The sequence below is a fragment of the Oncorhynchus gorbuscha genome, linkage group LG09, assembly GCF_021184085.1.
Source record: "Oncorhynchus gorbuscha isolate QuinsamMale2020 ecotype Even-year linkage group LG09, OgorEven_v1.0, whole genome shotgun sequence".
NCBI lineage: Eukaryota > Metazoa > Chordata > Actinopteri > Salmoniformes > Salmonidae > Oncorhynchus > Oncorhynchus gorbuscha.
In genome coordinates this window covers 74,921,801-74,948,109 of record NC_060181.1, presented here as the reverse complement: position 1 = coordinate 74,948,109, position 26,309 = coordinate 74,921,801, and the positions used below count along the sequence as shown (strand labels likewise).

At 43.3% G+C, this 26,309-nt stretch overlaps 1 protein-coding gene across 1 annotated transcript; it reads right to left on the bottom strand.

Annotated features, from left to right (window-relative positions):
• Positions 1 to 6,449: 6,449 nt before the first annotated feature.
• tnfsf11 (TNF superfamily member 11) lies at positions 6,450 to 15,776 on the bottom strand. The gene is given in 5 exon segments (XM_046363439.1): positions 6,450 to 8,260; positions 8,263 to 8,415; positions 8,557 to 8,716; positions 13,206 to 13,241; positions 15,476 to 15,776. Coding segments are annotated over 5 exon segments (852 nt in total). The 5' UTR covers positions 15,671 to 15,776; the 3' UTR covers positions 6,450 to 7,952.
• Between the last annotated feature and the right edge of the window lie 10,533 nt (positions 15,777 to 26,309).

The window sequence follows — 26,309 nt, the reverse complement described above, 5'->3', positions numbered from 1 at the left end:
ACAGAAGCACAAACAAACTAAACAAGCCCACCTCTCGTTATCCTCACAGCCTTCACTTTACCCAGCACTCTCTCCACCAGTTTGGATAACTCAAATGGCTTCTTCAAGATTGGTACTCTGCTCAGCTGCTCCTCAGTAACAAACTGTACTCCTAGTAGATACGAAGGGTCATTCTCATCACTGTACACTACTTTTCCATTCATTTGGACAATACTCCAATTGTCCTTGATTCTACCCCCATTGTATTCAGAATCCACTTCATCCCCTTCCGTTCCCCCACTGTCCCGTCCCTCCACCGCCTGCATTGAGTGAAAGCGTCAACTTGTGGGATTATCACTTGCTTACCGCTTTTTCCATTTGGTTTCTTCTTTCAGACCTCTTGAAATTATGAGATGTTCCAAAATGTTTGGTCACATGATTCATTTTGTGTTGAAACAAGGGGTGGCTCCACTAGGCCTTTGGCTCAAATTACCCCACTCTCCCCTAACTGCTTCCTGGAGAGCATATCAGCATCACACCCTAGGGTGTTTACACCAACACACTATCTACTATAAGAGTTCCTCATCATTTGTACAATAATTTAGCTGTTTGATAGTAAAAGGAAGTACATCACCATTCAATCCGGACCCACCATCACACACACTCAACCTTTTACAGCCCCGGCCTTTCATTCACACAAGGCTAAAATCACAGACCTACAAATAACTGCCAAAATAAAGGAATCACCAACAGCATCTTAAAGGTGTTGGTCCACCAGGAGCCAGAAGCTCTTCAATGGATAGATTCTACAAGTGTGCAATTCTATTTGAGGAATGTGACACCATTCTTCCATTAGGAATTCCATTTGATGTTTTGTTGATGGTGGTGGAAAATGCTGTCAGAATCAGTTGGGCTGAGATCTAGCGACTGAGGCAGCCATGGCATTTGGTTTACATTGTTTTCATGCTCATCAAACCATTCAGTGATCGCTCGTGCCCTGTGGATGGGGGCATTGTCATCCTATGGTAGTCAAAACAATGACTTTGAGTATGATGAGATGTTAATTAACCAATTAACTCAGGAACAGCACCTGCTTTCAATATACTTTGTAGCCCTCATTTACTTAAGTATTTCCATTATTTTGTAAATTACCAGTAGGTTGAAATGCAGATGAGCACATGAAGTGTCTGACTGACTAATTGACTTTTAGTCACCGGTTATTTAATTGGAGCGGAGCTCACCTGATCCAGGGATTACAGTGAAATTAATGCTACATGTTTGTGTGTGACTCAACTGGGGATTCCCGCTCTCTTTCTCTGTGTGAACCCCACGCTTTCCTGTTTTGACATTATTACAACCCAAAAAGACCTCTGGGTATAATTTCCAGATGTATGTCTGTCTGTGGGCTAGCAATTGATCACAAAGAAGCACAAGGGGTTTTCAGGGACTTGTTTGTGGAATTTGTTCAATTAAAATGTAATTGAAACAAATGTTGAGGGTGTATCAAACCCAAACCATTTTTGTGTGATAAATGTAAACCTCGATCCAAGCTAAACAGATTGTGATGGAGACATGTCATATTGGCCTGATGCTCTGCAGTGTGGTGCCATAACTAATGCTACTGACATGTCTGTAAGATTTACAGGAACGGAGATGAGGACAGATGTAGAAATGATCTCACCATGCTGACTGACGACCACATAGGCTCCTGCTAAGGAGAGGTGAGGAGAGGACACATATCATACATCCGTACATGATATGAAAGAGGGGTTTATCTGTTGCAGTCCGGCCATCTAATGAGTCATTTTAATTCAATACAACTTTATTAATCCCAGAGGGGCATCTAAGGTGTCGGCCAGTAAGTAGTTGTCCAACTGGAGCTCCATTGTTCTGAGAGAGAGAGAGAGAGAGAGAGAGAGAGAGAGAGAGAGAGAGAGAGAGAGAGAGAGAGAGAGAGAGAGAGAGAGATATATATATATATATATCACAAGTAGACTTCATCAACTCACCCAGGCTCTGACAAGGGCCCTTAACAGTCCTCTTATATTCACACGCCCAAACGTCTACACAACGTCCTGTAAATCTCCCACTGTTATTGTTTAAATTGTACTAATGTTAGTATTATCACAGTTGTTAAAACGTCAGCTTCAAACAGCCAACTATGTCTGTGCTCTACTGGGGCAAAGACAAACCAGAGAGCATAGTTTGTGAAAATAGCTGGCCACGCTGACTCAGCGCCAGAGGAGTGTGTGTGTAACCATGCTAAAGAACCTGACAGTACATAACAAAGCATCCAGCTGCTTCGTAAATCAGCTATTTCCCCCATACCACAGAACCTCATTAAGTCAAGCACCCATAGTTCGCTTATGGCATGAGGAGAAGCTGTATCAAGCTGAAAACACCCCTGTAGTTACAAAACACCACTGTGTTTCAAACCTACTCCACCTCCCAGCTAAGAGATTATTCTCTTCAATAGAGGAGACATTAAAATGATGTCTGTGACCTGAAAGAACTAACAGTGATTTGGAATAGTCATGAGTCAAGTTGAATATGTCTTTGGTCTGTATTTAGCCTATAGTCACGGAACAGTCAACTCCCTCACACTGGAGATGTAGAGAAACTGCCAGTCAGCAGTAATGCGTCTCAAAGGACTGTAGGTTAAATTCCATATTGACATGCCTTGGCAAATGGCCCTTCATTGCTGTAGAGCTTTGTGCTTTTACATACAGTATGTGAACAATTTTATTTGTATTTAACTAGGCAACTCAGTTAAGAACAAATTTTTATTTACAATGACTGCCAAACCCAGATGACGCTGGGTCAATTGTGCGCCACCCTATGGTTCTCCCAATCACAGCCAGATGTGATACAGCCTGGATTCGAACCAGGGACTGTAGTGATGCCTCTTACACTAAGATGCAGTGCTTAGACCGCTGCGCCACTTGGGAGCCCAATAAAGTGAGATGCTAAATTCTTCAGCTTTGCCAAATGTGAATATTTATCTATGTTTTTGTGTGTGCCCGCACACACATTTTGGGCAAGCCACGCACACATTTTACTGACAACACATTTGAATGGTTTCTTGTCAGTTCCAGACATTGGGAAATCAAGTGACTTCAAAATATAATGAATCATTGCGGAAGTGTGTCCTGTATACTCAGTCTATTTAAAATTCAAATGCAATACCCTTGTGAAACGCACATTTAAAGTGTGCAGAGACCTGAAGGTACTATAGCTGCCAAACATTGTGAAACTTTGTAAGCATTGTTCATGAAGTGCATGGTTTGTCTAAAAGGGATTGACAATTTCTGAACAACAGTCTCCCCTTTTCTGACTGCACGACCTCTCATATACAGGAACCAACCTCCCTAAAAATGTGCAATTGTTATCCGACAGATTAAATATGAGAAGAGTGGGACTGTTTTGGAGCAGAATATATAATCCTAGAAATCAGATCTCTCTGAGAGCAATGTTGTAATTCAACCTAAAACAACTCCATTTACACCGTACCCACATTTTCCATTACAAATCACTCCATCTTCAACACAGGGAGGGCATTGTTTAGCAATGTGCTGCAAGCCTTTGATGTCCCTCTGTATGGAAGTGTAAAGAAAAGAGGGCCATCTCCAGACGATATGCTTGTTAAACATCTCTCAGAACAGACCCAGAGAACCACTGTTCTGGTCACATACCCCAGGAACACACTACAACCACCCACATTTCCCATACACACACTACACGTACAGTATATTCCATACACATATCCCAAACACACCCATGTAATACACATAATGAATGTGAGTCATTTTCATTGTCTCCAATCTGGTTCTGTTTACTCCCCAGGTCCCCTGTGGTTCAGATATCTACACTGAGTTATTGGGAGAGTGGGTTTCACCATATGACAATAGACAAGGGTTTCACCATATGACAACAGACGAGGGTTTCACCATATGACAACAGACGAGGGTTACATCATATGACAGTAGCTGTAGGGTAAAGACGAGGGTTACACCATATGGTATAATGACCGGAGCTGGGTATGACCAGGGTAGACCTTTGGTTTGGTCACGTCATTTTAAACTTTCTGTTTAAGTCTGTAAAGGATGATGTGACACATCCACTATTCATAGCGTTATGCATTTATGTTAAAATGGCGTGAGGGGATGGCTGCCATTTCATGGGTCACGACCTATTTTTTTGTTTGTTGTTGTGCTGTGTTTGAACTTTTTTTGTAGATAATGTTTCTGCCATTGTTTCCTTCTGGACATCAGAACAGTGATTACTCACCTTGGACGAGGAGTTTTTCTTTAATGAATCCGATGTGAAGGATATACTGCTCTTCCCAGACCAGGCCCAAATCCACGTCATTTGTAAGAATGGGAGATGCCGCTACAGAGGTCAATGAGCCAGATCCTACCAACGGGGCATTAACCGTAATACCTACATGTTTCAAGCAGATCACCATAGTCCCTGTGCCCAAGAACGCCAAGGTAACCTGCTTAAATGACTACTGCCCTGTAGCACTCATATCTGTAGCCATGAAATGCTTTGACAGGCTGGTCATGGCTCACATCAACACCATCATCCCAGAAACCCTGGACCCACTCCAATTTGCATACTGCCCCAACAGATCCACAGATGACGCAATCTCTATTGCACTCCACACTGTTCTTTCCCACCTGGACAAAAGGAGGACCTATGTGAGAATACTATTCATTGACTACAGCTAAACGTTCAACACCTTAGTGCCCTCCAAGCTCATTACTAAGCTAAGGTCAATGGGACTGAACACCTCCCAATGCAAATGGATCCTGGACTTCCTGATGGGCTGCCCTCAGGTGTTGAGGGTAGACAACAACACATCCGCCTCACTGACCCTCAACACGGGGGCTGTTCACCCACGACTGTCTGGCCAAGCACGGTTCCAACACCCTCATGAAGTTTGCCGACAACACGACGGTGGTAGACCTGATCGCTGACGATGATGAGACAGCTTATAGGGAGGTTAGAGACCTAGAAGTGTAGTGCAAGGACCACAACCTTTTCCTCAACGTGAGCAAGACAAAGGAGCTGATCGTGGACTACAGGAAAAGGAGGGCAGACAACGCCTCTAATTTACAACAACAGGGCTGTAGTGGAGTGGGTCTAGAGCTTCAAGTTCCTTGGTGTCCATATCACTAAGGACTTAGTGTATCATGGTTCAAATACAGCAAAACAGCTGTGAAGAGGGCACGACAATGCCTGTTCCCCCTCAGGAGGCTGAAAAGATTTGGCATGGGTCCTCAGATCCTCAAAGTTATACAGCTTCACCATTGAGAGCATCTTGACTGGCTGCATCACTGTCTGGTATGGCAACTACTCTGCATCTGACCGCAAGGCGCTACAGAGGGTAGTGTGGACGGCCCAGTACATCACTGTCTGGTATGGCAACTGCTCTGTATCTGACCGCTAGGCGCTACAGAGGGTAGTGTGGACGGCCCAGTACATCACTGTCTGGTATGGCAACTGCTCTGCATCTGACCGCAAGGCGCTACAGAGGGTAGTGTGGACGGCCCGGTACATCACTGGGGCCAAGCTTCCTGCCATCCAGGACCTCTATCAGGTGGTGTCAGAGGAAGGACCTAAAAATTGTCAATTGTTTTCTCTGCTACCGCACAGCAAGCGGAGCTGAGCGCCAAGTCCGGGACAAAAAGGATCCTTAACAGCTTCTACGCCCCCAAGCCATTAGACTGCTGAACAGTTAATCAAATGGCTACCCAAACTATTTACATTGACCCCCTTATTTTATTCTTATTTAATATATTTTTTTGCATACACTCTTTTGCACAGGCTCATTGTACACTGACCGGACTCTAACCACACACATACTACACTGATACTGCAAAACACACACACACGGTCGTGCACACGTGGGCTCCTGAGTGGCGCAGCGGTCTAATGCACTGCATCTCAGTGCTAGGGGTGTCACTACAGACCCTGGTTTGATTTCAGGCTGTATCACAACCGGCCGTGATTGAGAGTCCCATAGGGTGGCGCACAATTGGTCCAGCGTCATCCGGATTTGGAGGAGGATGCCGTCATTGTAAATAAGAATTTGTTCTTAAATGACTTGCCTCGTTAAATAAATTAAATATTGATGCCACACATTCACATTCCTTCACTCTTCCCATACGCTGCTGCTACTCTTATCTATGCAGTCACTTTACCCCTACCTACATGTACATATTACCTCGACTGCCCTGTGCCCCAGCACGTTGACTCGGTACTGGTACCCCTTGTATATAGTCTTGTAATTGTCATTTTGTGTTACTGTTTCTCCTTTTAGTTTATTTAGCACATTTTTCTTTTTTAAACTCTGCATTGTTGTAAGTAAGCATTTCACGGTAAGGTCTATGCCTTTTGCGTTTGGCGAATGTGACAAATAGATTTTGATTTGATGATAAAATAATTGAACAAACATCAAACCTATATAGAAAAGTAATGATTTTATTAGTTAAACTGACATAAATAAACATTTTTTTATATTTTTTTAACAAGATGAAGATTTAAAAGTTTGCTACAACCTTATGATGGACAGTATATTCTGCTTCGGCTAGGCAAGTGCACACAGAATTGTCTAAATAAAAAAGACATAAATACAGATTTCAACATTGAGCCCCTGTGTTTGAACAAAAAAAGCGCATCTACTGATAAACTAAGTACTGCCTACTGTAATACAGACATCAAATATACATGCTTTTACAGCAGACAGATCATTTAACCAATGGTACATCTGCATTTTCATGTCAAATAAATACATTTAGTGCATATTCCCATTTACCTTCTCGAAGAGTAAAATGAAAAAAGAAACTATAAATTAAAGGTGGACCAAAGTCAATCTGGATCCGCTAGTTTCATAAAGACAAGAATCTTTGCTCTCGTCCCCTACGGTAAAGACAGGCCAGCTATCTTCAGTTTGCGTCATTACATCAGTTGTTTGTGATTATCATTACTCGTATAAACTACCAAAGACAGGGCAAGGAGAGTTCAATACTATAGTTTGGGGAAAAAACAAATCAAAATAAGAAAACAAACATTTGATCCAAACCACAACTATGTTCAGTTACTGGGATGAGGGATGACACCAAGTCTCTCCTGGATAAACGAAGTCAATGTAGTGATGGAGCCATTAGCTACCACTTCTGTACTCCATTTTCACTATTTTCTTGGAAAACAAAAATTAACAGTTTTATATCACTGTTCTTCCACAGCACATTATGTAATGTTAAATGTTGCCTGAACGGACAGTGGTACCGTGTTCACTACTGAATCACATCCTATTCACCCTCTAACCTCTACTTCATCCTTTCCCAAGAGAGACAGAGGAGCATGATTGGTGAAAACTCTACTCCGTTAGAAACAAAGTACCCCAGCTGTGCTTCTGTTCAAGACGATGACAATGTTTAGTAAACTATGAGGGGCCAGGCTAGGGATGAGGAATGACTGTGTCGTTAGCTGATAAACAAACATTTTCAATAGGATTCATACCACTATGCTTGAAAAAAAAACATTGTACAAACATTTTCAAAAGCGCTCCCTGGAATTACAAATATCAACCATGTTAAGTGGTTGATAACTATCAGCTGTATAAAATGTTACCGTTCTAAAAAGCATCCAGTGTCGTTTTGGACCACAAGGAAAATGGTTGTCTTGTCTAAAGTATGTGTGCACGGCGTATTGTGGTTTGTTGAGGCCTAGTGAGTGACCAGAGGTATCCATAACACCTCATCTAAATAACTGCCTATCATTATTCTCTATCGGGTAAGAAGGCTATCTGGTGAAGAGCAACATAGCCCATACCTTTTCAATACAAAAACAAATCAATTACAAATTCAGTAATCTCACATGCAGTAAGTGCTCTGTCTCTCTGTGGTTGTTTGGCAGTTACGCCTGCAGAACGTCCAGTAGCACATCCTCCTTCTCTGTATGTGGGTTCAGTCCCCCATCTTGATCGCCCCAAAGTACGTCCCCTCCGGTTCAGGGTCCAGCATCCAGGCGTTGGACACGTTAACAAACAGTCCGTCCCCTTGCTGTAGCATCACCCCCCTGCCCTGCTGGGCACAGTACATGTTATACTGAGAGTTATTCCAGCGCATGGTGCTGCCTGTCTTCATCAGCACCACAGACTTGCTGGGCGAGGACGTGTGTTTCTCCTGGGAGATGTACTGGATGAGCTGGGCGTTGTTTACGTCCACGGTCTGGGGTGTGGCGAGGGCGTGTCCAGGGGCGTCGCTGGCTCCAGCTCAGGTTCCAGGTCGTAGTAGCGGAAACAGGTCTTGGCGTAGACGTAGTAGAGGCCTGACTCGTCCACCAGGAGACGGCCGTCATGGTAACGCATCTTCTTCAGGTGGCCCTGCGCCTCGTCCCAATGGATCATAGCTGCTCTCAGCTCCCCCTCTGGGACAATAATACATCAGCAAGTCAATCAGTTGATCAACTAATCAGCAAATAAATCCATTTGTCACATAGTTTTACCATTGTATTGTATATGAATATTGGTTGCAGTAGACTAGTTCTAATCTATAAACTGTGGCTTACTGTTGGCTACTTCTATGAGCTTACTCTTCACGTAGTCGATGGTCACTTTGATTGGTAGATGAGCTGATGGAAGCCCCTCCCTCCCCTGGTTTTTGCAGCGTTGTCTGCCTTTTCTCGGGTCCCTCAGGGCATCAGCAATGATCGGTTCTGTCTGCACTTCCTGTGGAAATGGAAAGGAAATGGTCCTCAACAGAACGTTACATGTCCAAGCAGGGTGGAACTGTAAAGGCCTGGGAACTCCAGCATCAACAGTTTAAAAAAAGTAGTTACTGAGAGGAGGGATGGATACCACAGGGTAATTTTGTAGTGTAGCTTGTACAGTAGTTTGACAAATTCTTCCCTTCAAATCAGACAGAGTGAGTGACCGTCCAGCTGCAACTCACTATCTAGAAGTGATTTATCTTTAGCCCAATCATAATGCTTTCTAAACAGTTGCCACATGTTTCAACCAATGCTTATTTCATTGTCTATTTTAATTTGTGTGTGCTTGCCTGTGTTTCCCACACACTTCTCCCAGTAGTTCTGCCAAGTGAACCTCTAAGCTTGGAGCGCTGAGTTGTGAGCAGCACCAGTAATTGTGGTGTGGTTCTGTAACCCTAGGGGAGCTGGTTAATGTCACCTTTCAGATGGATGTTCCTTTCACAGTTCTGGCACCACTTCTAACTTGATTAGATTCAACCCTGGAGTGGTGCGATGACATGCGTACCACCAGTCTGAGCTATAGTACACAGACTGGAGACAAGACGCAGCACATAGACAAACAGAACAGTCTCTATGCAGGTAAACAATCCGACAGTTCCCCAGGCTGGGTTCCGTGTGAAGACCTACCGTCTGCTAGAGACACTTTACTTCCAGAACAGAGACAATCCTGTAGATGTTTCAACTTGTTTAGTCATTTCCTACATTTTGATCAGCCCTGGTATGTCATCTCCCCTCCACCCCCAGCCAATGTTGAAATGGAAGATTGTTCTTAAGTTACCTGAAAACCACACACAATACCTCTGAATAGAGATGGCACGGAACATTACATATAAAACAGACACTTGCCCTGAAATTATCATCACTGTGGTTTGCAGCACCATTATTGCACCTGCATGATACTAATATTAAATCTTGCATATTTACTCAGAAAACAACAGGAGCAGACAGACCTGTAGACATTGAGTCCAAGATTAGTACTGTCGCTCTTCTAAAAACCATTTTGCGTTTAAACATGTTTACAGAAAGGTGGTTTAGAATTAGACAGGGTAAACAAGTCTGGCCAAGGCTCCGGAGAAATAACAGTCTAACTGCCCCTGGCCCAACACGGTGGCATTTGGCCTTGATTTGTGGTGAGACACTCAACCACAATACCTCCTTCCCAGGAATAGAGGATTACGTTAGCTGGATAGACACAGAGCTGGGATGGTTACTGGTCTACTATATAAAACTTACTACTGCAGTGTATTCAGACCCAGGCCTACGGCTGTTTCTGGCCAATAAATGAAACAAAGATTCCCTTCACCTGGTGTCCCAGGTCTGAATCAGTCCCCGATTTAGAGGCGACGGGTCAAAACCAGTACACTGTGTGTGGCCATCCAGGACTATAGTTATCTACTCCTGTGTTGTACTATACAGTTTTACTCTATTGTATCACCTTTCACACAGTTCAGTCCACAGTGCAATAGAAGACTACAGCCCAGCACTGCACAATAGTGTGCAACACTGTACAATAGACAACAGCCATGAGTCATCCATTCCAACCCATTGTGCTCTGAGTATCCTGTGCTCTCTGACCCTCCGGCCATCAGGCTGACCACAGCTCCCACTGTAGGCCCAGCCTGGCTGGATCCTGGCTCAAATCAAAGGGCACTTAACAAAAGCAAACATGAGACTTGACAGCTCTTAGTAAGGCCTGTTCTTTAAAACCCCCATTAATTTATCAGCAAATTAACACTGGTCCCAGGGAAGACTGTCACCACACACACACACAGGAACACATACACACACAGAGACTGTATGATAACACAGTAGGAGCCAAATGGACCTGTCAGCCTCACACCTCATAAAGCCTAGAGCAGGGTTCACTCTGGAGGCGGGACCAGGGTTGAGACTACAGCACGGGAACCATCCCTGTCCGAGATGTCACTCTGACAACACAAAGGCCTCCTTAGTCCAAGGCAGGACAGAGCAGAGTGGGTGGTTTGTCTAAGCACTCTTTTGGGGCAATAAGAGCAAAGCAAAACATAGTAGAGCTGCTAACTTTGTTTTACTTCCTGGAAAGATTTGGCTGTTCCTGGTGGAAACCTGTGCAAGAGATGGCAGAACATTCCAAGAAGGAATTACAGAAACTCCTGTCTGACCTCAACAATGGTGCATTCCAGCGCTATATACCACTGTTACTGATGAGCAAAGGTTCACTCGAGACAAATAGACTAGGCAACTGCCTCTGCCAAACCATGATATCATCTGATTGGTGCCCCACTACAGTACAGTAAATTACAGGCCAACCTAACTCTAGACCCCCCCCCCCCCCCCCCCCAATCCTCATCTTATTAGGGTGATGACTGGCTTGACCTCTCTACAGACTCCAGACCACATTGGGGTTAGGGTTTGAAGCTGGATTTGGCTTAGGGTGTAAAGCTGCTGGGTATGCACAACAAGCTTTCTGCTCCTCACTTTAAAAACAAAAGCATGGGAACAGCACGACTAAGCACAAATTTGAGAACGGGTTACCTTGTCTTTGTTTTAATATAGAAGTTTGTTTTTAAAGTTTTAAATACTAAATTGTACACCACCCCATGCTGATAATACTGCTACTTCCTGGTTGCAATTTATAGGAGGAAGAAATGCCTTGCATCAAAACATTGTTGGAATGCCTTTACTCAACCTACAAGGTGTAATGTGTTGGAACACTTCCCCCCTTGGTGAAATCCAATGGCTGAACATACACACCAAGGTGGTTACCCAGTAGCTTCCCCTCGCTTCTACTGATATTCTGCTTTGACCAAACAGGACTGCCATAGGCTAACTCACACACAGGACCAGGCTGTTTCGTGTCAGAGAATCAATGAATGAGGCCAAAAAGGAAACAGAGCTTTGGAATGTATATCCTGTAGATCAGGGATCATCAACTAGATTCAACAGCAAGACACATTTGTTTTTATTTTTTTATTTTCTTGGGTGGATGGTCAGGGGCCCGGAACATAATATACAAATAATTTGTAGACTGCAAATTGACCGCAAGAACTCCAAACTTCATTCATGATTAAAACATAATCATTTCAAACCTTGCTTACATGTGTATACAATCACATACCGTATATCTATTTTATTATGCGTGAGAATACTTTGTAGCAAATTTCCAAAATTAAAATCCCTTGGAGCTGATTTTGCTGGTGCTTTGACAGTTTTATGTCCACCCAAAAAAATAATATACACTACATGACCAGAAGTATGTGGACATCTGCTCGTTGAACACCCCCCCTTCGCTACTACAACAGCCTCCACTCTTCTTGGAAGGCTTTCCACTAGATGTCGGAACATTGCTGAGGGACAAGAGCTTTAGTGAGGTCAGGCACTGATGTTGGCCTGGCTCGCAGTCTGCGTTCCAATTCATTCCAAAGGTGTTCGATGGAGTTGAGGTCAGGGCTCTATGCAGGCCAGTCAAGTGCTTCCACACCGATCTGGACAAACCATTTCTGTATGGACCTCACTTTGTGCATGGGGGCATTGTCATGCTGAAACAGGAAAGGGCCTTCCCCAAAGTGTTGCCAGAAAGTTGAAAGCATAGAATCGTATAGAATGTCATTGTATGCTGTAGCATTAAGATTTCCCTTCACTGGAACTAAGGGACCTAGGACAAACCATGAAAAACAGCCCCAGACCATTATTCCTCCTCCACCAAACTTTACAGTTGGCACTATGCATTGGGGCCATAAACCCATATTCATCCGTCAGACTGCCAGATGGTGAAGCATGATTCATCACTCCAGAGAACTGCTCCAGAGTCCATTGGCGGCGAGCTTTACACCACTCCAGCAGACGCTTGGCTTTGCGCCTGGTGATTTTAGGCTCGTGGACAGACGATCAGTGGTTCCGTTCTGTGAGCTTGTGTGGCCGTTGTGGCTCCAAGATGTTTCCACTTCACAGTAACAGCACTTACAGTTGACCGGGTCAGCTCAAGAGGGGCAGAAATCTGACGAACAGACTTGTTGGAAAGGTGGCATCCTATGACGGGGCCACGTTGAAGGTCACATAGCTCTTCATTAAGGCCATTTTAGTGCCAATGATTGTCTATGGAGATTGCATGGATGTGCACCTGTCAGCAACGGGTGTGGCTGAAATAGCCGAATCCACTAATTTGAAGGGGTGTCCACATACTCTTTCATATATAGTGTATATATAACTTGCCCCCCCATATATATATATATCCTCTTTCACAGTAATTAGCCTATTTATCTGGGATTACCTTTTTAATTACATTACCAGATAAATACCATCTGATAAGATTATAATATAAAGTGTCATCTGACAATCTCCTGAGCTTTAATGACAAACATATGCGTATTAATTTTACCTTACCAGGAAGTACAGAACAACATACAGTAAAACCCCTCTTTGGACCAATGAGAGGGCTGGTTATTATGATCAGACAGGAGTAAACTCACCTCTATTGGCTGCTGTGGGGCAGAGGAGATGTCTACCTGGAAACAGAAACAAACACTGGCGTTAAGAAGATGAATATTACTTAACAATCCCCCTAATCTATCAGAGTAAAACAGACACACATTGTTGACAGGTAGCCCCAAAGGTGTCACAATTCATTGACTGAAACTTGGAAGACCATGTGAATTGACTCCCTGGCCAACCATTAATGACATTAATTGATCAAATAGTTAAAGAGGACATATTGTAAGAACTGAACTTTATAACCACAACTTCCATCCCTGCAATTTATTGAGCTTTCTAGCATAGACATATAGTCTGGTGAGGCACTGTATCCCTGGGTTTCAGGTGCCATTTCTATGTACTGGTCATCACCAGACCTCTTCAACCATTACCTACAATACTGATTCCCATCCCTATAACCCTATCTAGAACCAGATGTCCTGTACATCCTGGTCTCTCAGACCCTGGGTGTTTAGAAACAGCCTACAGCAGCACATTCCTCCTGGGGTACGGTGCTGTGCTGCCTCCTGCTCCCTCATCAGATACAGTAACTCCTACAGGTGTTCAGACAGGGAGACTGGTGTAGTACCAACAGCTCGGCTCTCCTACGTCATGAGTCACCTTAAAGTGCTACCCTGTCATCAGGAGGACCGTTTATTCAGAGAACGGCTCAGTGTCTCTCTTTTTTCTTTCTCTTCGCTGAGTGGAAAGCTAATTCAGCCCAATCAGACGCTTTCTCACTGCAGGACCAGGACAGTCTGAATGGGAGACTTTAAATAGGAAGATTGATGGCTCACAGCAGAGATTCTCTCTGCATCCATTTCCTAACACAACCTGGTCCTCGTGCCAAATACAGCTCTAAGATACTCTCCCTCTTCCTACTCTGACTTGTCTCCAGGAGTTAACAAGCTACCAGCACACACCACAACACTTTTGTTTATGGCAAAAGATGGGTCAAACAAACATTGACATTATTCTGCAGCACGCTCGCTCTCTCTTTCTCTCTCCAAACACACACCGGATGCTGGATGGACTTAGTTAGGTCTGTGTGTGAAGACTGATGGAGTATCGTGATGGAACTAAAATGTTTTCTTGTTTGGCTTGTTGAAACATGAAACTATTCAACTCCACAAACCACCATACAGAAATAATAACAACCCAGAAAGAATGTTAATGCTGTCTTATACTACGCTGATTGTGCAGGGTGATAGGGGTAGCTGACAGGTTAGCCACCTGACTGGCACTCAATATCACTGGAGTTATTCTGTCTGTCTGTATGCTGAGGGCTAATAGCTTGCCTGGCGAAGACCTGGAGATAAGAGAACTGATACATGTTTATTTTGTATATTGTTGCTTTGGCAATACAAATTTACTATTTTATTTAGCCAATAAAGGATTTTTGAATTTTGTTTTGAATTTCAGAACAGCTAAAAATCTTTAGGAGAGATGATTGGTGGGTTTCTGAAACCTCCTGGCTATAAACTGTTGCAGCCCACCTCCCCAAACTACATAATAAACTTTAAGAAACATCTGTTTATTCTCAGTATTCAACGGATACCTCTGAAAATCTCTAAATAACAGAGTAAACACCCCCAAAACGGCCTGCAATAAGTAAAAACAGCTGTAATTTACAAATAAGATTGCTTGAATGACAGCTTTACAGTATGTTTACCCCCATCTGCCTGACATTCGCTGTTGAGATGTATTGTTGTGAAAACGGGAGATTGATTTGATAAGGTCTATAACAAATGGAAAATACTGTATTGCCGAAATAACTTTAAACTCCCTATAATCTGGGCGGGAAATCTCATCAGTAGAGAGAGATGATAGATAGGCTATGTAAAACACAGAGCGCTGACAGCTTGTTTTACTGTCGGAGACAAGTTCACAGAACTACGGTCACTTGCAGCCCAGGGCACAGATTGTTCTAAGAAAGTGTTCACGCTCATCAGCCGCAAGTTTCTCAACAAGTGGCGAGCCGGAACTGTATGCGCAAACCTGCTAGGTTCAAACCTGTGCTCTTCAAACTGCAAAATGTCTTTGTAGCCTATTCCAGGAAAGCAATGCGGAACTGAGAACTATTTAATAAACGACAATGTTGCATATTCATATTGTTTAGGCTATTGTTAGGTTGCTTGTTTAAAATCGAACTGCAAGCAAGCAACCCGCAGCTCCACGTTAAAATGACGGGCACTAGTGTCGCAACTCGCATGTGTGTCGCATAGGCCTAGTTCTATTATCAACCGTTGTGCACCTTAAAGTGTCTTACCTCTTGAAGATAACCTGTCAAGTGTAACAAGATCGCCACACTCGATGCAATCTGCAGAAATCCCATAATAGCAAGAGTTCCGAATATAAGCGGTCTATAGGTGGGTTCCGAGCCATGGGACGGGTGGTAGCGGGGCTGAGCGCTCTCGGTGTCGGAGTGATTCCTCAGGTAGCCTCGGTAATCATTAGCTGCCATGGTGAGACCTGGTGCTCTGGATGAATAGCCTACTTTCAGTGGAAGGAAGGAAATTCTGACCGAGTAGAGCTATAAACAGTGGGTGGGCAGAAGACTAGCGGCTCCCTTTGTAGAGAGACAGCCAATCAGACGAAAGTGATCTCTAGTATCGTGTGTGTGTGTGTGTTGCCTGTCAAGACCCGCGCACACACATATAACCATAACCGTAGGACAGGACAGGTTAAACGAGACCGGGCTCTTTATAACACACGGCTGTGGCTGTTGCCCAAGACCACTCCTGCCGCGCTGATGGAATGATTGGTATGGGGACATTTGCTGGATAAAAAGAGATGCCAGTTACAAGCGCTTTTTGTGTGTCGGAACTAGTAGCACAAGCATTTCGCTACACTACATTAACATCTGCTAACCATGTGTATGAGACAAATACCATTTGATTTGATTTATGATCATAGGAGTCTGGCAGTTACTTTTACTCTAAAGGTTTTCTTTGCAGAGTAAATGTTCCCTAGTTGATGAATTGTCTCATTAGAGAAGTCATTCCCAACCCAAATATCCCTGAGGGATTCACTGTCTGACACCGGATATGACACCGGATGTGTGTGTACCACTGTGCATGCAACACCTCAACCACATACTGTCTTCCACGCATCGAATGTGAACAGTTACCCAATAATAACCACAGATTGGAGCTGTCACTGTGTCATAGCCAATCATAGCCTGTACACAACGATAGACATTATTACCACTCTGATCAGACAGATCAACAAACTATCACAGCTTATTTTGAAATAGACAAGTTACTGATTCGAAATTCGTGACAGACATTTGTGTGCATTGCACGATATTCATCGCAACACCTTTTGCTTTTCACAACAAAAACATTCTTCATAACCCATTGTACATTACAGGCTAATTAGGTGGCTAACGTTAGCTAGGTTAGGGGTGAAGTTTAGTGGTTAAGGGTAGGTTTCGGGGTTAGGTAACATGCTAGCTAAGTAGTTAACAGGTTTGATTTATTAGGATCCCCATTAGCGTTAATGGCAACAGCTAGTCTTACTGGTGTTCGACACATAACGAAAAAGACATTAAGGCCAAAGACTTTGAAATGTACATACAGTACCAGTCAACAGTTTGGACACACCTACTTATCCATGGTTTTTATTTGTACTATTTTCTACATTGTAGAATAGTGAAGACATCAAAACTATGAAATAACACATGGAATCATGAGAGGCTGGTATCTGCTGATGTATGAAGGGCTATATAAATACATTTGATTTGATTTGAATCATGTAGTAACCAACTAAGTGTTTAACAAATACGTTTTATATGTGAGATTCTTCAATGTAGCCACCCTTTTGCTTTGATGACAGCTTTGCACACTCTTGGCATTCTCTCAACCAGCTTTATGAGGTAGTCACCTGGAATGCATTTTAATTGACAGGTGCGCCTTGTTAATTTGTGGAGTTTTTTTCCTTGATGCATTTGAGCCAATCAGTTGTAGCGGTGGTATACAGAAGATAGCCCTATTTGGTAAAATACCTAGTCCATATTATGGCAAGAACAGCTCCAATAAGCAAAGAGAAACGACAGGTCATCATTACTTTAACACATGAAGGTCAGTCAATACGGAAAATGTCAAGAACTTTGAATGTTTCTTCAAGTGCAGTCGCAAAAAACATCAAGCGCTATGATGAAACAGGCTCTCATGAGGACAGTCACAGGAAAGGAAGACCCAGAGTTACCTCCCTCTGATGAAGAGGATGAGTTCATTGGAGTTACCAGCCTCTGAAATTGCAGCCCAAATAAATGCTTCAGAGAGTTCAAGTAACAGACACGTCTCAACATCAACTGTTCAGAGGAGACTGTGAATCAGGCCTTTATGGTTGAATTTCTGCAAGGAAACCACTACTAAAGGACACCAATAAGATGAGTAGGTGAACCGTGGTTCCCACCATGAAGCATGGAGGAAGAGGTGTGAGGGTGCTTTGCTGGTGACACTGTCTGTGATACGCCATCCCATATGCTTTGCGCTTAGTGGGACTGTCATTTTGTTTTTCAACAGGACAATGACCCAACACACGTCCAAGCTGTGTAAGTACTATTTGACCAAGAAGGAGAGTGACAGAGTGCTGCATTAGATGACCTGGCCTCCACAATCACTGGACCTCAACCCAATTGAGATGGTTTGAAAAGTGAATGAAAAGCAGCCAACAAGTGCTCAGCATATGTGGGAACTCCTTCAAGACTGCTGGTTGAGAGAATGCCAAGAATGTGTAAAGCTGTCAAGGCAAAGGGTGGCTACTTTGAAGAATCTAAAATATATTTAGATTTAGCACTTTTTTGGTTACAATATGATTCCATGTGTTATTTCATAATTTTGATGTCTCCACTATTATTCTACAATATAGAAAATAGTAAAAATAAAGAAACTCTGGAATGATTAGGTGTGTCAACTTTTGACTGGTACAGTACATTTAAAAACAACATGCAGTGTGCGTGTATCTATCAGTTATGCATAGGCTACATGTCAGTCCATACACACAACAATTAGGTTAAGGTTAGGAGTTAGGTTATTAAAGGATTAGGGTTAGGGCTAGATAACATGCTGGTAGATGCAAAGTAGCTACAAAGTAGTAAGCAGTTGTTAATGAGCTAAAATGCTAATTCGAACACGCAACCTTTGGGTTAATTTGAGTGATTTGAATTCAATGAGTATGAATGTGTATAGCAGAATGCATGCTACAGGGCTATTGAAGTCAGTACCAAACCCCAAAAACTTTACAATCTAGTCCAATACAATTCAATAAAATGTTCTGTCCCCTTACAGCAATTGGTTCCTGCCTCAGCTTCTTCACTGTGAGTATTACAGGTTCTAAACTGTATATAATATCAACATCCCAGAGATCCTCCTCTGGCCATTAGAATTATACTGGAATAACCTCCCTGCTCTACTGGAATAACCTCCCTGCTCTACTGGAATAACCTCCATGCTCTACTGGAATAACCTCCCTGCTCTACTGGAATAACCTCCCTGCTCTACTGGAATAACCTCCCTGCTCTACTGGAATAACCTCCCTGCTCTACTGGAATAACCTCCCTGCTCTACTGGAATAACCTCCCTGCTCTACTGGAATAACCTCCCTGCTCTACTTTGTTTTCTGATGACAGAAAATGAAACAACAACATAGTATTTGAAAACCCAGCAGAAAGAAAAACTCTGTTTTGAAACACAGGTTATTTTAGGCAGACACTGTGACAATAGAAAGGGGGGATGGGGAGGGGGTAGGTTGGTGAATTTGCAAAATCCAAGTGAATCTCTGGGTGCCAGTGGAGTTCATGGGAGAAATGTGGCTATTTTACATCTTTAGCCCTAAACCAGCAAACCTCCTGGCGCTAGAAACAAGTAATACTCCGTCATTATGGGCTTTTTGATTTTGACAAAACCACACACACATGATTTCAGATGTGTAGTAGAACTATATTTAATTTGTTTGCAATGGACGTCTCCCTGTTCTTTATAGGCTACATGTTTTACAAACCTACCTCCATCTACTGTCAGATGCCAAGGTCACTACCATTGTAGTCAGCAAAATACATCCTACTTCAATAACCTTCTGACCTTAGGTTTGACCTCCCTGGCATGGTTTGCAAACCTGCCTCCCATTGGTAGACATTCATCTGCACTCATCTGATAGGAGAGGCAAACAGTGACTGAGTAAAGCCAGAGTGTCTATGTATCCAGATGACTCAACACTACTGTATACACATCAGCTACTACAGCGACTGAAATGACTGCAACACTCAACAAAGAGCTGCAGTTAGTTTGAGTGAGTGGCAAGGAATAAATATTTCTGTAGCCCTAAATATTTCTAAAACTAAAAGCATTGTATTTGGAACAAAACACTCACTAAACCCTAAACCTCAACTAAATCTTGTAATAAATCATGTGGAAATTGAGCAAGTTGAGATGACAACTGCTTGGAGTAACCCTAGATTGTAAACTGTCATGGTCAAAACATATTGATGCAATAGTAAAGATGGGGAGAAGTCTGTCTATAACAAAGCGATGCTCTGCCTTCTTAACAACACTATCAACAAGGCAGGTCCTATAGGCCCTGGTTTTTTCACACCTTGACTACTGTTCAGTCGTGTGGTCAGGTGCCACAAAAAAAGTACTTAAGAAAATTGCAATTGGCTCACAACAGAGCAGCACAGCTGGCCCTTGGATGTACACAGAGAGCTAATATTAATAATATGCATGTCAATCTCTCCTGGCTGAAAGTGGAGGAGAGATTGACTTCATCACTACTTTTATTTATGAGAGGTTGTTGAATGCACCGAGCTGTCTGTCTAAACTACTGGCACACAGCTCAGACACCTATTCATACACCACAAGCCATGCCACAAGAGGTCTCTTCACAGTCCCCAAGTCTAGAACAGACTATGGGAGGCTCACAGTACTATATGTAACTCTGTTCCACATCAAGTAACTGAAGTAATCAGTAAAATCAGATTTAAAAAACAGATAAAACACTTTATGCAACAGCGGGGACTCTGAAGCAACACAAACGTTGGCACAGACACATGCATACACACACACACGATAACATACACACTGTACATACATATGGATTTAGTACTGTAGATAGGTGGTAGGGGGGAGTATGGGCCTGAGGGAACACAGTGTGTTGTGAAATCTGTGACTGTATTGTAATGTTTTTAAAATTGTATAAACTGCCATAATGTTGCTGGACCCCAGGAAGAGTAGATGCTGCTTTGGAAGCAGCTAATGGGGATTCATAATAAATACAAACCCCCTTCCCTTCCTCCATGAACTTTTGAACTTGGCTGCCTGTGCCCTGGCCCTGTGCTTCTGGCTCTGTCTGTGGCTCTACCCCTGCCTCTAACTGTGATCCTGTTAGCTCCTCTCCAGGTCAGGGGTGCTTAATACACCGTGAGAACCTGTGTTTAGCTGTGGCTTTCCTGCTCTACCCTCAGCTATTTCCCCCAGCCCAGGAACCTGGACTAGCGGCCTGCGGTACAGCAAAGGTTTGGGTGGTGTTGTGTTTGTGTGTGTGGTATTCCTCTGTGTTTTGCCATGTGAGCTGTTCTGGTCTCTGCCAGAGAGGAGTGGGGCGGACCGAGCCCTGAAGATGGAGAGAGAGAATTCTGTGTTAAATAGACCCCTAGTGTTCTATTAGGGAGATTGGCAGGAGTAGACATACATACAGACCTCAATAACCATTCTTATGAGTTTAACAACTCACCTGCAACCAGTAAGCCTCGTCCTAACTTTAACCCCAAAGAATATATATAAAGATGTTCTATTTGCTCATCAATTCTGACAACATCACCACTGACCTTTCTACCGTGGCCATATAGTGACCATCTGATTACTAGCCCTCCCCATAGAGCACAGTCTGAAGCAAGAGGTGTGGGGTTAAAGGTCAGAACCTCGTCCCTAGTATGTCAGACTGTTAAGTCACAGTGAGACAAGAAGGTTCCGGTAGTCTAGACCTCTCATGCCTATTTCAGTTTCAAAACAACCAGCGTGATTTCACTGGATTCGGGTTATTTTGAAGCCCACAAGTGGGCAGAGATTTTAAATTAGAATGGCCAAATACTGTATAATAAGAAAGTGGATGTGTATGCACTGTTTGGGAGTTTTGGTCTGTGATATTTGTAACCCCGTCCCCAGGCTCAATTGCTACCACACATAGAGAGCCAGCTGGGTGGACTTGATAATATTGGTGACATGTGTTTTTGTGTGCAACATTTCCCTCAATTGCTAATTTTAGTAGTTTGTCTTTGATTTGATTGAGCAGTCTAGAAAATGTGTCATTTGAGGGTTTTTGCTAACAGGGTTATTTTCAGGTAAACAGTTGTGTAATAGATGTGTCCTCAGTTAATTTATTCATAGTCTGAATATGAGAATGAATTACAATTGCCTTGTTGTATTGTCGGTCTCTCCCCTCCCTCCCACATCCTGTGGTAACAACTTCATCCCCAATCTGCCATCACACACACACACACACACACACACACTTGTGCAATAACACAACTTTTCAAAGAGCATAAAGAGGTAGACAGACTCCACCAAATGTCTGTCTTCTGTCTCCTGGATTATTACATAGTAACCTGCTTAGCAACTAGGATATATACAGTGAAGTTCAACCTCCACTCCAACACACACACTCTCCGTCCACATCTCACATCACATTGGTCAGTGGTTTTATTAAAACTATACATTTTAAAAAGAACATTTGAGAAATTGTAGTCTAAGTAGGGATATTCCTGCTTATTAGACCGATTTGTAAACTGAACAATAATAAACACAACATGCAACAATTTCAAAGATTTTACTGAGTTACAGTTCAAATGAGGAAATATGAAAATTGAAAAAAAAATGCATTAGGCCCTAATCTATGGATTTCACAACTGGGCATACAGATATGCATCTGTTTGCCAAAGAGACCTTTTAAAAAAGTAGGGGCGTGGATCAGAGAACCAGTCAGTATTTGGTGTGAGCACCACTTGCCAAATGCAGCGCGACACATCTTCTTTGTATAGAGTTGATCAGGCTGTTTATTGTGGGCTGTGGAATGTTGTCCCACTCCTCTTCAATGGCTGTGCGAAGTTGCTGGATGTTGGCGGGAACTGGAATACGCTGTCGTACATGTTGATCCAGAGCATCCCAAACATGCTCAATGGGTGACATGTCTAGTGAGTATTCAGACCATGGAAGAACTGGGACATGTTCTGCTTCCAGGAATTGTGTACAGATCCTTACGACAATGGACCTCAGGATCTCGTTACGATATCTCTGTGCATTAAAAAATTGCCACCGATTTAACATGCAATTGTGTTCGTGTAGCTCCCTTCAGTAACCACGAGCACAACCGTTCCTTGATTTTAACTGGCGGCTTTATTCTGTAGTTTTAGTCAGAATTATCACCTTCCGTGAGAACTATAAAGTAAATGAAAAATACAGTTAAGCAAACTCTTACAACCTTATCTTACGAGTGACTTATTAGCTTGGTATAACTCTGAAGTGCTTACATACATAACAGTTTAACCGGCGTTATAACAGGTTCAGATTAACACATGAATAAAGGAACAAATACCTCATTGGCTGCTTATTACAGAAGGGAGGAAATCAAACTTCACACTTATTATTCCTGGCATGAATTCACACTTCATCCTAACATACACTCTTCAACCTTTATGAACTACACCCGATGACATGAAAACTTAGCTAACGCAGCGCAGGATTGCCTTCCCTCCAAAAGTGTGTTGCTACAATAAGGATCCCCGTTACAACAGTATTAGCTACGTAGTTCCGCTTGTATTATCATTTCCCCGCACAGCGGACACATAAACAATTCAAACAAAAGACAACGACATAACCTGTAAGTCTAACTGTCAGTTACACTCCCACCAATCACCGGTGATTTCTGTGAAAGGGGTCTGCTATTTAAAATCGCCATGACTTCATAGAGAAAGGTACGCAGAGAAGCGGTGTCGAGTCTTCCGTCTGACTGATCAAGAGTGGATGTTAAGACACTTCGTATCGTGCGGATTTGCCTTTCCCAAACACCACCCATGTGACTTGAAGATGGGGTGTTCATGATAAACTCGCATCCAAGTTCCTTCAGTCGTGTTTGATCCATTTCTTTCAGGGCGTCCACAAACTCGCGTCTTGCGCCAATGAAGTTGCTGCCTTGATCACATCTGATATGACGAACATTACCACGTATGGCAATGAATCGTTGATCGTCATTCCACGTCCTTGGTGTCGTACTCTTTCATGATAGTGCTTGACGAGCAGGATTGCGGGATGCTTCACATGGGAATGAAGAGTTGCATGAGCCAAGCGACCTCCCACCCTGAGGATACCTTGCTCATCCAGAAATGGACTCAATTTATGCAACTTGCTTGCTTTATCTTTGGTCTTGATGTCTTTCTGGTGCCTGAGATTGTGTATCTCATGGGAGAAGGCTGCTTCTTGAACCATCTTTATAATGGTGAGCTCTGCCTCTCTCCTTTCTTCTATGCTTGTAGCTTCACTGGACCTCAATTTTAAGCCTATGGCTTCCTTGACATGTTGTTTGAGCCTGGCAATAGCTTTTACCACTCTTGCCCAGTCTGAGAACTTATGAAGGTGATCTAGTAATGATCTTTCTTCCTTTGCTTGGGTATCATGGACAAGGGATTTCAGCTCTGGATCATTGTCTGAGAACTCTTCCCCTTGACTTGTCCTTTGGGAAGTTCTTCATGCCAAAGAAAGTCTGGACCTGTGAACCAGTTGGAAGCCATGAGCTGTTCTGATGTGAGACCTCTGGAAGCATGATCCGCAGGTCACATATCTCCATTGTTCGGGATCTGTGCTTTGCTTAATGCGTTGAATACGGTTAGCTACAAAGACGTGGAATCTTCTGGCTTCATTGTTGATGTAGCCAAGAACTACCTTCGAGTCTGTCCAGAAGTATTCCTGTAAACCTTGTATATCTAGCTCCTTTTTGAGCATGTCACTTGTTCGAACAGCTACCACCGCTGCTGAAAGTTCCAGTCGTGGTATGGTCGTAACCTTGGAGGGGGCGACTCTTGACTTCCCCATAACTAGGGAGCAATGAACTTCTCCTGCGGTGCTGATTGTTCTGAGGTATGAGCACTCTCCATAACCTGAGGTACTAGCGTCAGAGAAGTCATGGAGCTCATAACTCTGCACCTCCTTGAAACTTGATGGCAAGTAGCTTCGTTGGATCCTTACCTCAGACAAGTTTTGTAGACCTTGGAGCCAGAATTCCCACTGGGAACGTAGGTCATCTGGAAGGGGGTCATCCCAGTTGATTTTGTCACGACACATCCGCTGCAAGATCTGCTCAAGACCTTCTCAGCATCTCCACAAGCTATAGTCTCTTCCATGAATGCTGTGTAGTCCTTGTAGTACTGCTTGTCTCTCCTTAGCCTCCTTTCCAGGCACTTGAGTCGGTGAACAGCACATGTTTTATTGTTCGGCAGATTGGGTCTTTCTTCCTTAAACGGCAGCGGCATCTCATAATGTCCATTGTTAATGTCCATTGTCCTTAAGTCTGATGCCCTCTTTCATTTTCTTCAGGAACCGGATATCCTCTTGAGATATGAGGTCCTCTTCTGCAGCTCTCTCGTTGAAGTCAGATTCAAGCGTCTTGATAATGTCCAGTGTTGTGATTACCTCTCTTACACGTGTTCTACAAACATAGTGTACTTGATTTGTGAGGTTGGAAGAAGATTGAAGGCTTGGCATGACCTGTCTAACGATAACCCGATGACTCACTCCAATAGGGTCGCCATAGTCGATACATGGATTTCCATAGCCGACTATGCTCCAGCCAAGATCTGTTCTCTGAGCAAAAGGCTGATTTCCCTTACCAGACACAATTTCTCTTGGAAGGAGAGCCTGGGAGCAGTTGTAGCCAATTCAGAGACCGACATCACAGCTCTGTTGAGGAGCAATCTCCTCTGCAATGTGTTCAAGATGAGACCATGCTCTTGCAGTCTCTGGAGTAGGAATATGATCTCTGTTTGCAGGAATAAACTCTCTCGAGTAGGTCGTTGGCAGAGGGATTTTCTTCTCCAAGTAAAGCCCTCTAACCTGCAAACCAGACAGCTTCTGGCAGGACACAATGGTATTCCTTGAAGCCATTGTAGAGAGTTTCAGTTGGACTGGCTCCTTCCTTGTATTGAGAGCCTTTGTTGTCTCTTCAAGGATAAAAGTGGTGTCGCTCTGGGTGTCAAGAAGTGCATACACAAGAACTTCACGATCTGGCTCACTTGTGGTTGACACCCATACTGGAATGATTGTGGAGGTGTGAGTGTTGTTAATGTCCCTTACGACTCTGTTAGATATGGCCTCACTTGACGCTCTTGTCCCCTTATCTTGTGAGGTCTTCCTATCCCATAACCTTTCTTTAGTACGATCTTCGTGCAGGCAGGATGGATGCCTCCTCTGACACGTGTCGCAGGTGTTCCTGTTATCACAATCTTTTGAGCGCTGCCCAGGCCTTAAACAGCCAAAGCACAATTTATTCTCTTGAACAAACTTCTGTCGCTCTGCGGTGGGCTTATCCATGAACTTCCAGCATTTGTGGAGACTGTGACCTGACTTCTCACAGAAGACACAACTAGTAACAGTATCTTTCTCATCAGAGTTAGTTGCTAATACCCTTGCTCCGGGGCTTTGAATCCTTGGCGTCTTAGGTTTTCCATCTTCGCTTGGTTTCAAAGCATGAAGGGATGTCACAGGATTGCAAGCGATCTTTGCTTCTCTAGTGAGAAACTTCACAAATTGACTGAAGCTTGGAAAGATCTCAGTTTCTTCTAAGATGTCTATGACCTTTCTATTCCATCTTGAAGTTAGCCAATCTGGAAGTTTAGCGAGGATCTTTTGGTTTTCATTACAGTCATTAAGCACCTCCAGGCCCTTATTCTGAGACATAGCAGCCTCACAGCTGCGAAGAAAGTCTACAAGGTCTCTAAGTTCAAGACTGTCCTTGGATCCTATCTTAGGCCATGCATTGAGCTTATCTCTGAAGGACTTGGCGATGAGGAATTAGTTTCCGTACCTTTCTTCAAGAATGGTCCATGCAGCATAGTA